Source organism: Talpa occidentalis, unplaced genomic scaffold, assembly GCF_014898055.3.
Source record: "Talpa occidentalis isolate TD23 unplaced genomic scaffold, MPIMG_talOcc4v2.1 talOcc4.9, whole genome shotgun sequence".
Lineage (NCBI taxonomy): Eukaryota > Metazoa > Chordata > Mammalia > Eulipotyphla > Talpidae > Talpa > Talpa occidentalis.
Window position 1 is genome coordinate 10,605,806 of NW_023605305.1, and position 12,984 is coordinate 10,618,789.

Below are 12,984 nucleotides of genomic sequence, written 5' to 3' on the forward strand. Positions count from 1 at the left end.
GGCTTTTCAGATTCCTGGGTTCAGGGTGGAGGTCAGGTGGGCCAAGCGGCTGACTGCAGGGTGGACATTAGTGGCTGCATAGCACCAGAAAGACCCCCAAACAGGGGGTGCAGCCTGGGCTTTGTCCTTTCCTAGCAACTGGGCAAGTCCTTACAGTGTCCTGAAGCCCAGCTCCCCCATTTGTAAATTGTGGATCGTGACAATGACATTGAGTGTCTGCTGCAGGATTCAAGGGCCTGGCACTTTGTGGAACTGAGTACTCTCTCTCACTGTTATGTTCCATACATGAGCCAGAACACTTCTCAGGGACCTTACCTAATTAGAATTGGTGACCCCTATTCATGGGGTTGGCAGGAAGAATAACATACAAGCCATACATAAGGCACAGTGGCTGGCACATAGTAGGTGCTCCATACATATGAGTACCTTTACCTTCATTTCCTTGGAAGGGTTGGCTAGAGGGTAGGGAGCTAGCTGGGCTGATTCATCTGCGAGGCCAATATGGCTGCTCAAGCTCTAGCCATCGCGCCTGAATTCCAGTCAGCAGAAACCCAGATCCACAGGGACAAACAAGAACTACCTCCCTCCATGTTCCTGATGTTAGTAAAGGGCTGGTGGTAGGGCTGGGTGGAGCCAGGGAGGGAGGGAGGTGTTTATGGATGATTCTGGATGGAAATTTCACCCAAGGGCATTTCTAGAATGTACAGCACTGGTCCTTCTCGGCTACAGGTAGATCCAGGTCTCAGTCAACCCTAGTTCCTGAGCTGTCATTCTGCCAAGACCCAGAGGGACAACCTGCTGACTGAGTGCCAATTTGATAGTTAGTCAGAGACATGAGAGAACAGTGGGGAGATGGCTAGGGGGAAATCCCTTCTAGCCATGGAAAGTTCTGGAGTGGCGGAAGTTGGAGAAAGACTTTAGCCCATGATTATCTCCCTGGCTGCTTTGACTGAAATCTGCCCGCTGCCGTGATAGGTGCTGGATGAAATTGGGCTGACAAGTCTTGCTTCACCTTCCCAGGCCAGTAGGCCCCTCCTGGGACAGCAGCTTCATCTGCTCCCTGGTTTTGTCCTCTGAGAGACTGGGAGTGCAGGAGCACAGGGACCTCTTCTCACTCACCCCTGCTGCCCATGGCCGGCCCTGCACACAGTGGGTGCACAGCCTCGGTTGCCACACTTATGAACAGGTCCCAGCACTGCCGTTTCCTGCCTTGCGGGACACCCAGGCTTGCCCAAATAGGCTACTGCACCCACTTCTGCGTGCCCAACAACTTCCAAGCTCATGAGCCAGCCCCCCTCGGGCTCTGCCACCTCTTGGGTCTCAGCTTCCTCATCTGTCAAATGGGGCCACTAGAGACAACTGCACCACGTGGGCCAGCTGTGAGGGTTCAGCGAGATAACACATAAGGAGGCTCACTGCCAAAAGTCAGGGGCTGCTGATTGGAAGCCACAGAGCTGTGTGCATGTAGGCACCACCCAGCCCAGTGGTGAAGAGCCCAGTTAAGTTCCCCAGGTTCACCTGCCTCTACTGCTCACATGCTGCATCCCCTCTTGCAGCCTCAGTTTCCACATCTGTACAATGGACAGAGAACACAGGGTCACTGAGGACCAAATGACACAGTAGCTGCAAAGTGTGTAGTGCAGTGTCCAACACATGTTGGTTATTATTAGTACTGTTGTTTGTTTTGTGCCAAACTCTGTTTGTTCTAGAAGCCAGCTAGAGCCAGTGCTTCATCCGGGACACGAAGCGTCTTGTTCGGGGCTGCCTCTGGGGAGGCAGAATCCCTGTCTACTGGTGGCAAAACCACTCGGGACCGGAAGGCGGGAGGCAACCTGGCCTCTGCCTGCCTCAATCACGCAGAGATGCCCCCAGCCCGCAACAGGGCCAGACCTGCTCACTCCAGCTCAGCCGCCTCTGAACACGTGCAGGGCCATGTGACCGATGTCTGGGGCAATTCACAGCGGGCCCTGGGCACATGGCTACAGCGGGCGAGGGTGGATCCTGCAGGCCTCTCCCCAGCCTCCTGGCCAGTGCCTCCAAATGCTAATAGGAACTCGCTAGCTATGTCTCTCCTCCTGCAGGAATTTTCAAGGAAAACAGGAGGGTAGCACAAAGGCAGTGCTAATTACCTCTAATTACCCAGAAGAGGAAAGCATTGCTTTCTGTGATGTGCTCCTAATAGGATAAAGAGCTATTATTAGGCAAAGCTGGGATGCTGCCACCAAGACAGCGTGAGGGAGCCAACTCTGAAGATGCTGGTTCCAGAGGCAAAAGAATGGAAGATGGTGGCCGGAGCGGAGGAAACTAGTATTATGTGAGGGCCTACTGTGTGCCAAGCAGTCACATGTGCTGCCCGAAAAGGTGGGCGATTTCCTCCATTTCACAGGAAACGGAGGCACAGAGAGGTCAGTAACTGATCCAGTGTCACACAGCTGAGATGCCAGCGGCAGAGCCCAGATTCTACGCTGGGCCTTGCTGGCGCCCGAGGCTGCATTCTTCCCACCGTCTCCGGCTTCCAGGGCAGAAACCGTCCAGCGGGCTCATGGCCTTTGAAGGGAACGGTCAGCTGTTCCTTTTCACATTTGATTCTTCTAGAAGAGGGAGACTCTGAGGGTGGTGAGACACAAAGGTGCCGGCACCCCAAATAATAGTGTGGAGATTCCTGACTCGGGCTGGGAGGCCGGCTCTGAGTGCTCTCACTTCCACAGGACGTGACAGCCCGGCCTGGGGCCTGGTTTGGAGCCCTGCCCGCGCCTCTGACCATAGTCATCCACTCTTTCAAGTCTCGGTTGTCCAGTCTGTGGCCTGGGGGTACTATGGACTCTGTGGGGCTGCTGTGAGGTTTCTGCCACCTGAAGCGAGGCGGCTCCTTTGCCTCCGGGGCGGAGCTCGTCTCCATCCCGGACAGTCCGTCTGTTCCAGGGCTGTGACCTCAGGTGTGGAGGAGTCTACTTTTTTTTTTTTTTTGGTGGGACCCTTGCCAGTGGCCGGGGATCAAACTGGCGCTGCAGAGGCTGCAGGCGGCCTCGCAACCCAGCGCTCAACCGCTGCGCCACCAGGGGAGGCCCTGTGGAGGAGTCTAGAAGCTGCTCTTTCCCGGGGGGCCAGCCTCAGCCCCAAGCTGCCAGGCGGGAAGGCGCAGAGGCCTCAGCTGTGCGCCGCTGCTGGGTCAGGACCTGTGTTCTCGGTCCCTGGGGTTTGGGGGAGAAGACAGAAATGACGACAAGGTGGCCCCAGTAACAGGAGGGCAGGCCAGGTGAGGGCTCGGGGACCCCAGCCCAGGACACAGCCGATGAGCTGCAGGGGCAGCAGTGCTGGAGAGTTTCAGTTTGAAGATCTTTGTGCTAGCATCCTCTGGGCTCTCTTGCAACCCTCCGTCAGTAAGCACGTAGCCCAGTGTTAGCGGTGCCCGGCTTCACCCACCTGCAAGGTTGGGGGGCTGCAGAGCGGGGACAGTTTGGGGAGGGTGCTGAAGGAAGCAGCAAGCCCTCTAGGGGAACAATCCCCACAGGGGGTTGCAGGTGCTCAGGGAGGGTGCAGTCTGTCTGCTTCTCAGAAGAACAGGGCGGTGTGGAACTGGGGAGACTGGGTGACTCTGGGGAAGCTCTGGGCATTTGACAGAGGGGTCCCTTGCAGCCAAGGGACTTTCATGGACTGAGCCACGGCTGTAACTACAGCTTATCTCCCTCTCTTCCGGGGAGCCGCCCCCCTCGCTGTGCCTCACACTGACCCAGACCTGGGCTTGAGTCTTGTTCTGTTGTGCTCTTGCTGTGTGGCCCTCGGCATGTGGTTTAGCCTCTCTGGGCCTCAGGAGGCCCCTCTGTACACTGGGGACGCTGATGCCTGTACAAGGCTGGGGGCAGAGCTGGACACAGAAGGTGTCGGTTTCCTAAGCAAATCCTTAAGGATCTCACTCCTGTGGGGCAGAGGGGGCCTGGGCCAGAGTCCCCAGCCCCTGGGTGGCTGGGCGGGGGTGAGGCAGTGCCCCTGGCAAAGGCAGAGCCTCAGGGACAGCGATACTCACAACGGAGGACAGGTCCACGTTCTCCACCCTCCTGTCCTGCAGCATCACGGGCTGCAGGCCGGCCACGTGCAGCTGCACGGAGGACGTGCGGTACACAAAGCTCAGCAGCCAGTCGCCCCTGCGGGTGGAGGAGGAAGGAAGCCTCAGGAGAGTCCCCAGGCTGGACCTACCTGGTTCCGGGAAGCCCGGCGGGTGGGCGCTTCTTTGAGAAGGATGACGGGGGTGTGTGATGCTGTGGGAGGCCTGCCGGGGCCAAGGGAGCGCCGTGAAGACTTCGCTTCGCTCCCTGCTGGGCCCCCAGAGCTGAGGACAGAGCCTGGCAGGCTGGACAGATGCTTGTGGAATAAATGGGGTCGGAGCACTGATGTGGCCCCAGGGAACCGCTCCCTGCCGTCACTGGGCCCCTGGGAGGAGGAAGGAAGCCGCAGGGGTCCACCTGGAGGGCAGGGCCTGGGGCTGGAGGTGCAGTGTGGTGTGGCGGGCCTCTGGGCCTGCTCCCACCCTCCTGGCGCTCAGACGGCCCTCCTGTAGTCGCACTGCCCTCGGCACCTCAGAGGGGGCGACAGGGGCCATGCCAGCCAGCCACAGCTCTCGGACACTCCTCCACTTTCCTGGGTGCTATGAACCCCGGTCCCTATAATTAGGCTAATTGCAACTCTGGCTCATGGGGTAACTTCAGTTCATTGCATTTGTGGGCTTGCTTGAAAGAAGGGCCCTCTCCTACCTCAGCGTAGAGGGGAGTGGGCTGAGAGGTGCGGTCCCCACCCTGCCTCTGTGGCCTGCTGTGTGGCCCCAGGTGAGTGTCCCCAGCTGTCTGGGACCCAGGGTGTGGTGGTCTCTGGCCACAGGGGCGCCTGTGTGGTTACTACTCCGGGAACCCCTGGAAGGCTGGGGCCCAGAGTTGAGGGGCCCTCTCTAGACCCTTCTGCTGTGTCCCAAACTGAGCTCATCGGCCCCTGGCTCCTTCTCCACTGTCAAAGACTAAGCAGAAACCCCAGTGTGATGCTGAGGCACCCTGCTCCCCAGAGTTCTGCTGATTCTTACTACCCCTGCCCCCAACACCTGCCTCCCTCTGCTCCAGCCCTGCAGTCAGGCAGCCCCCAGGTACCCCGTATCCACATGCATGGCCTCCTCCCTTCTCCCCCTGGGGACTCATCTCCCTTGAGCCACTGAGACCTTTAAACACTCCTATGACCACAGCCTCCCACTTAGAAGCTGCCATGACTCACCATCTATAGGCTTTCTCTTCTAGAAAATTCCTTAACTGTCTCCAGAGAGCAATGTTTGCAAGTTCCAGTGATTAACCCATATTGCGGCCCCAGAAGCATTGTGTCTTAGAAGCAAGGCTAAGGGGAGAAGGGACATTCGCTCGGTTGCTTTACGAGCTAACCCCAATACAGGGCAGGAGCGTGGCCTGTGGTTGTTGCTGACGGATGTTGTGCACGAGCAGAGTCAGCATCAGACCTTCAAAATGATTTGTCACGATTATGGCCACACGCTACTGACAGTGTTAATTGCATTCACTTATACACACTTAGGGACAGAAGGAGCATATGTTAGAAGGTTCTGTGTCTTTGCCACGCACAGGAGACCGAGGGGACTTCACTGGCATGGAAAACCCTCCTCTGGCATGTGCCTCTCCCACGGGGGAGGGCTATGGCCCACGCTCGGACCACACAGAGCCAGTCCAGCCTCGTTCGTCAGCAGCTGGCAACCTCGGGAAGGTGGCTTGACCCCCTCTGAGCCTCAATCTCCTCACTCATCTTAGCGCCTGGGGTGGCGGGTGGCGGTGAGAGTGAACAGTGACACCAGGTGAACACTCACACAGGTGTGGCCGTCACCCCCATCAGGGCGCACCCCTGAGCCCTTGATTCCACACCGAGAGGCCTGTTGAAGGGTGTAAGGGGGCTCCTGAAAGGCCTTCAGCCACCTGTGGGCGGTGACCTCGCTGCTCCTTCTCCCACCATCGCCCCCTCCCCGTGGTACCTGAGCAGAGGCCCAGGGGGCTGAGGATGAAACCCTCTCACCACAGGGACTCAGATCCTGCCCTGCGGTGTGGCCCTGGGGCAGCGCCTGACCCTCTGTGAGCTTGTTTCCTGATGGCACAACGGGGCATGGTGCCCCTGCCTGGCTCGCTTCCGGGGGGCTTGTGGAAGCCCCGGTAAGCGAGTGGATTTGCAGAGAGCTGCAGTGAAGCACAGATAATAATTACAGTAATTTACAAATGTATGTAGTTCGGTAGCGTTGGGCCGAGGCTCCCCGCCCCCGTCACTCCACCCTGTCTCTCCATTTAAATAGGTTCAGGGCAGTGACCAGGCCTGCGGGACAAGGAACATGAATTTCTGGTTGGTGGAAACTACAGTTACTGTTCTGGTCCGTACGTTCTTCCCCGTCTTCCTCCTCCTCCCTTTTCTTTCTCTCGAGCGAGGCCCAGGATCTCACAAAATAATTGAAAAACAAGCTTATTAGCCTCAGGTTCTCAACAGAACAGATGGATTTAATAAGATTTTGCTGCTTTCATATTGCACACATGCAATTTTAATTCTTTCCCTTTGCCATTTATTAAAGCACCCCAAGTCAGGTGCTAGGCGAGTATGTCCGTCATGATCATTATAGCTGCGTTGGTTATGGGCACCTACTAAGTGCCAGCCCTTTTCCTACAGAATCTTGCTTCATTTCCCCCCAGAATTCCTGTGCAGGAGGGGCTATTATTCCCATTTTACAGGTGGGGATATTGAGATCCAGAATTTTCTGTCTAAAGTCCTCCACTGGGTCAATGTCAGAGGCAAGATTTTAACAAGAGTCTTGTCCATTCTTAGTCTGTTTTTTTTTAAGCTATTGTTACTTTCAAACAATCAAATTCAAGTCTCCTTTATGCCCTACTTCTACTCTCTGTCCACTCCTTAGGGGTGGTGTAGGGTAAGGAAAAATGTCAGGCTTTTCTGCCCTCCTGCCATCAGGATAGATGATGGATCCCTGCAGTCCTGAATGCATGCCTGATGGCGGACACCTGGAGGAGGGTGTGGGCCTAGGTAGATGGGATTTACCTGGGCTGAGACTGGGCTTTTAAGGGCGGCGTCATGGGGACGCCAGCAGAAGCCAAAAGAGAAGCCGAGAGAGAAGCAAGAGAAGCAGAAGTCGAGAGAAGGCCGGAGAGCCCAGAGTGAAGACCTGCTGGGAGTTGGGAGGCCTGCCAGCCTCCCGGCCCCCCAGCACCCCTGCCTGCCATGTACCTGGTAATCCCAATAAAAGACCTGCAAAACCACTGAGGGCTCTGATTCCTCCTTTACCCGGTCTGCATGGGATCCTAGAAAACCTGCACTGTGTCCTGTCCTGCCCTTACAGGTAGCCACTGTGGTCAGCGCCTCATGTCCTTCTAGATTTCCCTGTGCATTTGCGGACACATACATTTAATGGAGGCACCTGGGCCCGCCTTTCTCCCTTCACATACAGGGTTCACAGCAGGTACGTGGCCCTTGCTTTTTCTTTTTTCCCCTTAACTATTTCTGTTTATGGCCATTTGAGTTGTTTTAAACATTTAATTCTAAACGAGGCTGCAATGATCCCTTTTGGTCACCCGTGCATGTGAGTGTGTCCAGCACAGCAGGAGCTTAGTAGTCAAAATCTGTGGGAATAGAAAACTGGTGCATTAAAAAGTTTTGATGGATGCTGTCAATTGCCCTCCAGAATGGATGGATTAAATTCAATTGCCACCAACAGTGTATGGCAGTGCCCATTTCTTCACGTCTTTACCAACACTGAATGTTATTCATGATTCAAATGTGCTAATTTGATGGGTGAGAAACAGACTCTTGTTGATTTTAATCTGCATTTATTTAATTAATGAGGTGGGAATCTTTTCTGAAGCTTAGTGACTATTTGAATTTATTCTGTGAGTTTACATATAGATATCCTTTGGCCATTTTCTTATTAGATTTTTCTTATTGATCTTTCAAATGATCTCACCTGCCCCTGTGGTTTCTGCTGTGGCTGGACCCTGCTGGCTCTCGCTGCAGTTCTGATCTCTCTGCGTTCTAGCTGCCTGCTGGGGCCTTCTTGCTCATAAGCACTGAATCTGCTGCGTCCCTGGCAGGTCTTACTCCTTTATTTGCTTGATTATTTTTTGGCTGTGTTAGTGGTGCCCACCAAGAGGCAGTCATTTCTTCTTCCTTTGCCCCTTACCACAAGTCACCCACCTTTACTGTTTCTTAAACTCCAAACTGGGGGCCAGGCAGCTTCCCAGGCTCAGGGGTGGGCTTCATCTCCTTTCTTCTTCAGAGCTGGGGTACAGCCTTGGTTGAAACCCCTCAAATCCTCCTTCTCAAACCTCAAAGAATGTGTCCCTCCCAGCTCCACAGTACCCACCCTTGCAGGCCCCACCTCTTCCTGGAGGGTTTGTGTCATAGCTGGGGGATTGGCTCCCACCCCACAGTGCTGTCAGCTTCTGATTTTCTCACCTGCCCCACCCCTAAACAGTGCTCTGAAAGCTCGGCCTAGATGCCCACAAAGTCCTTTCCTGCACTGCCAAATATGGACTAGGTGAATCCCTTAGTTGGCATGCTGAGATACCCCTGGGGGGCCATTCTGTTTTTCAGTCCTATGTCCCATTCACTCTCTGATCGTGGCCGCCGGCCGGGGCTCCCCTATAAGCTCCCCTCAGTTCTGACACCCTGTCAGTCGTCCTACAGGGTTGGATGCTTCTGGGGCCTGTACACCCGGCCTGGCCTTATTCTCAACTGGGCCTGAGATCCTCCAGGACAGAGGCTGGGCCTCACACGTCATGTCCCCAGCACAAACCCAGGCACAGTAGCTGCCCAGTGTGCTTGTCCCCTCCCCACGGGCACGAGCTGTGGACAGACCTGCTGTAGCCATTGATGATCCTTCCAGACACCACCTTCCGGAAAGGCTCCCAGTGCTTGGCGTCTCCCTCCACGGGCGCACCTAGCAGGACCACGTCCTCGATGATCCCTTGGCAATCTGGGGAGAGATCCGGGAGAGACTGTCAGTGACGCCGTCACAGCAGGTCCTGGAAGGGACTCTAACGGCAGTGGAGATGGATGTCACATAAATGCACACACACATGCAAATACACATTCAAACTCATGTGCAAACATACCTGTTCATGCATATGCGTGCGTGCACCCCCCCCCCCAGAGTAATGGGAAGTAATGGGAACTTCCACTTACTGATTCCAGGCCCTGGGGCAAACCCCTGCGTGTCTGAGCTAGTTCTGCAAAGCACCACCATCCCCGTTTTAGGAGTCTGGGGAAAGCCAAGCCCCAGCTAGTCCCTGGTGCAGTTTGGGTTTGGGCCCAGGTCCATTTCCACCAAGCTCACAACTGGCCATGACTTAGAAAGGGCTGACGGCCCCCAGGCCCTGGCACACGCTGGGCAGATGACACAGCAGCTTCCCTCTGCAACAGCGCCCTGAGGTCTGTGCCGCGTGGTGGGAAGGGGAGATACGGGTCCCAGGGGCGCGGAGTGCATGGACCATTTCACTACCCAGGGGTTCAGGAAGATTTCAGGTTGGGCTATACAAAGCACAGAACAGGAGTTTCTTTTTTCTGTCTGCAGCCTGGGAGGCAGCAGTTCAGAGCAGGATGATGACGCTGGTCCTGAGGGCCTTTGTGAGGCCCCGCGGAGGCACGGTGGGAGCCGTGAGCCCCCCACTCTCCACATGCAGCTCTTTCTTACACTCCGAGTTCCTGCACATGTTGGGAGGCTCAGGCTCAGGGTCATTCTGGGGAGGGTGTCCAGGAAGGATAGTCCTGCTGGGCTCTGCCACTCCCTTGCCGAGTGACATGGCCAGGCAGCTGCCTCTCCGGGCTCCAGTTTCTAACCAGAGCACGTCTCACTGTTTTCTGTTTGGGTGTTGATGCCAGGGTTTGAATGAAAGGTTCCAGGCTAATAAGACTTTGAGAACCTCTATGGTACCAAGCAATCTGTGGGCGCCACAGGCTCTGGTCTGAAAACATTCTGTGGCACAGAATTCTGATTTCATTCCTTTTGCTTCCAGGGAGATGATAATCTGGTGGAGGGATTGAGAACTTCACTAAGCTGGCAGTTTGTGCTGAAAGCAAGGATGACTCAGCTGCTCCTGACGTGAGGGCCATTTCAGGTGCTGATGTTGCTGGCAAGGCTGGAGAGAATGAGTCTTTATTTAAATCCTCCCCCTTGACGGATGAGTCTTGCTTGGAGGTGATGGGGCCTGCCCACGGTCACCAGGGAAGCGAGGCGAGAGCAGGACTAGGATCCAGGCCTCACGGGAGGCTGCTGGTCGCTGGGACCTTGCAGTAACACCCCCAAGCGGTGATCGCACGGGGGAATCACTGCTCCCACGGAGCCCAGGGCTGTCGACCTGGGGCCACCGGTCCCGTCCTGTCCAGCAGCGCTCTTCGGGCCGGGCAGGGCACTCGCTCTGCCCCACTGGCTGTCACTGCAGTGCTGGGGCCACCCTGCAGCCCTGGAGTGCTGGGACCCCCCGTGGCCAGCGGTGGTAATGCAGCAGCCCCAAGCCGGTTGCCCTGAGCAACTAACTGCTAGGTGCCAGGACGCAGCCAAGTGAAAAGCTGTTGTCAAGGGGTATTGCCCACGGCCTTGAACTAAGACGAGTCCAGCGTGCAGCCAAATCAAGGCAGGGTGGTGGTGAGCTGGAAGCATAGTCACCCATTTCGAAGCCTGGCTGGCCACGGCCTCCCTGACCTCCTCCCCCTTGGTCCTCACACTTGTCACCCTTAGCTGGCTCGTCTTTTTTTTTTTTTAAGATTTATTTGTTTATGCATACAAGCACTGGGTGTACAGGCCAGAGGTGTGTGTGTGTGTGTGTGTGTGTGTGTGTGTGTGGCGGGGGGGGGTGCGGGTGAGAGGATTCACCAGAGACAGAGTGGGGAGCAGAACAGGCAGACTGACTGAAATACACTGCTGAGGGGAGCAGCGGGTGAGCCAGGAGAGGTCTGCTGCGCCATCTGGGTTGCTCCCTGGCTGGCTGGGGGATCGAACTTGTGTTGCAGTGGCTGTGGACAGCCTCATAACCCCTTGCATCACCAGGGAGGCCCTCGTCTTTTGTTTTGAGAGAGGATTCTTTCCCCGTGGGGTGGCCACCCTCCAGGTAGGCTACGTGGCGCGTTCTGGGTCACGCATAGTAGGTGAGGATCACTTTAGCCCCCTCCCCCCTGAGGCAGCCTCCTGGGTGCTTCACTGTTTTCTCCACATGACAATCAACCTGGCAACCAGGGAGAAAGGTGTGCAGGAAGCACTGTCTTTGGAGAGGACCAGTCAAGGCCTCTGTCCCCAGCCGGCCCAGGTGCGGTTTGGGAGCTCAGTGGGGGTGCGAGGGGTGACGGCCGGCAGAGGGCAGCGCAGGCACGCTGGCTTGGGTGCCCTTCACAGACACCGCGCTGTTCACACGGAAGGTCTGTGGCGGCCCTGCCTCCAGCACCCCTACCGGTGCCCTTTCTTCCAACAGCAGGTGCTCACATCGTGTGCCGGGGTGACATTCCGGTCGTTCTCATGGCAATTCAAGCTTCTTCAGGATACTTGTATCTGTTCTGGTGGTCTGTGATTGATGGGCTTTGGTGGTACCATCATAACTGTTTTGGGGTGCCATGAACTGTACCCTTATAGATGTGCCTGTTCTGCCTGCCCCATCTCTCCTCTCCTGGACTTCCCTATGGGACACAGTACTGATAACTCTACAATGGCCCCTCATGTTCCAGTGAGAGTCACGTGTCTGTGACTTTAAATCAAAGCTGGAAATGATTAAGCTGAGTGAGGAAAGCAGGTGGAAAGCCGAGAGGGCCGATAGCCAGGCCGCGGGAGCCAGTCAGCCAAGCTGGGAGTGCGCAGGGAAAGTTCCTGAAGGAAATGGAAAGCGCTCCTCCAGAGCTCACAGGAAGATAAGAAAGCGAAACGGGCTTATTGCTGAGCTGGTTTTAGTGGCCTGGACTGAAGATCAAGCCAGCCGCAACATCCCCTTAAGCCAGAGCTGAAGCCAGAGCAAGGTCCTAACTCTAATTCTGGGAGGGCCAAGAGAGACGGGAAGGTAGCAGAGGCTGGTTCTCGAGGTTTGAGGGAAGAGCCCTCCCCATACACAACAGTGCCAGGTCGGGCAGCAAGTGCTGGCGGAGAAGCTGCAGCAGCTCTGAGGTCTCTGGGGGAGGGGGCCGCACTGCATGACAGGTTTTCAGTGCAGACGGAGCAGCCTGATGAAGAGGCCATCAGACTTTGATAGCGAGGAGCCATCAATGGCTGGTGTCCGAGCTCAAAGGACAGGCTGGCTCTTGTTAGGGGCTAATGCGCTCTAAGTTGGAACCAGTGCCCGTTTACCTTCCCGAAATTCTAGGGCCCTTAAGAATGAAGCTAAACCTACTCTGCCTGTGCTCTCTGAGTGGGACAACAAAGCCTGGACGACAGCACATCTGTTTACAACATAATTCGTGGACTATGTTAAGCCCACTGTTGAGCCCCACGGCTGAGAGTAAAAGATTCCTCTCAAAACAGTACTGCTAATGACGATGCACCTGGATACCCAAGTGCTCTCATGGAGACGTAGAAGATTAATGTTGTTTTCATGCCTGTGAACACAACATCCATTCTTCATGGAGATCAAGGAGTCATTCTGACTTTATTTTTTTTTTTTCATTTTGACTTTCTTATTATTTGAGAAATACACTTGCCATGGGGAATGATTCCACTGATGGAGCTGGGCAAAGTCAATTGAAAAGGATTTGCCATTCTGGCTGCCACCAAGAACATTTGTGGTTCATGGGAGGTCAAAACATCAACATTAACAGGAGTTTGGAAGAAGTGGGTTCCAACCCTCATGGATGAATTTGAAGGGTTCACAAGGTCAGGGGAGGAAGTCACTGCAGATGTGGTGGAACAGCAAGAGAACTAGAATTAGAACGGGGCTGGAGATGTGGCTGAAGAGGACTGAACTTGAACGGGTGAGGAGGTGCTTC

General features: G+C 55.5%; 1 protein-coding gene across 1 annotated transcript in view; it reads right to left on the reverse strand.

Moving 5' to 3' along the window:
• TMCO4 (transmembrane and coiled-coil domains 4) overlaps positions 1-12,984 on the reverse strand; it is a 63,428-nt gene that overhangs the window by 4,579 nt on the left and 45,865 nt on the right. Inside the window, exons 13-14 of the mRNA XM_037500985.2 lie at positions 8,884-9,001; positions 4,025-4,142 (exon numbers count right to left, since the gene is read on the reverse strand). Coding sequence (XP_037356882.1) covers positions 4,025-4,142; positions 8,884-9,001 — 236 coding nt within the window. The remainder of the gene's footprint in view (positions 1-4,024; positions 4,143-8,883; positions 9,002-12,984) is intronic.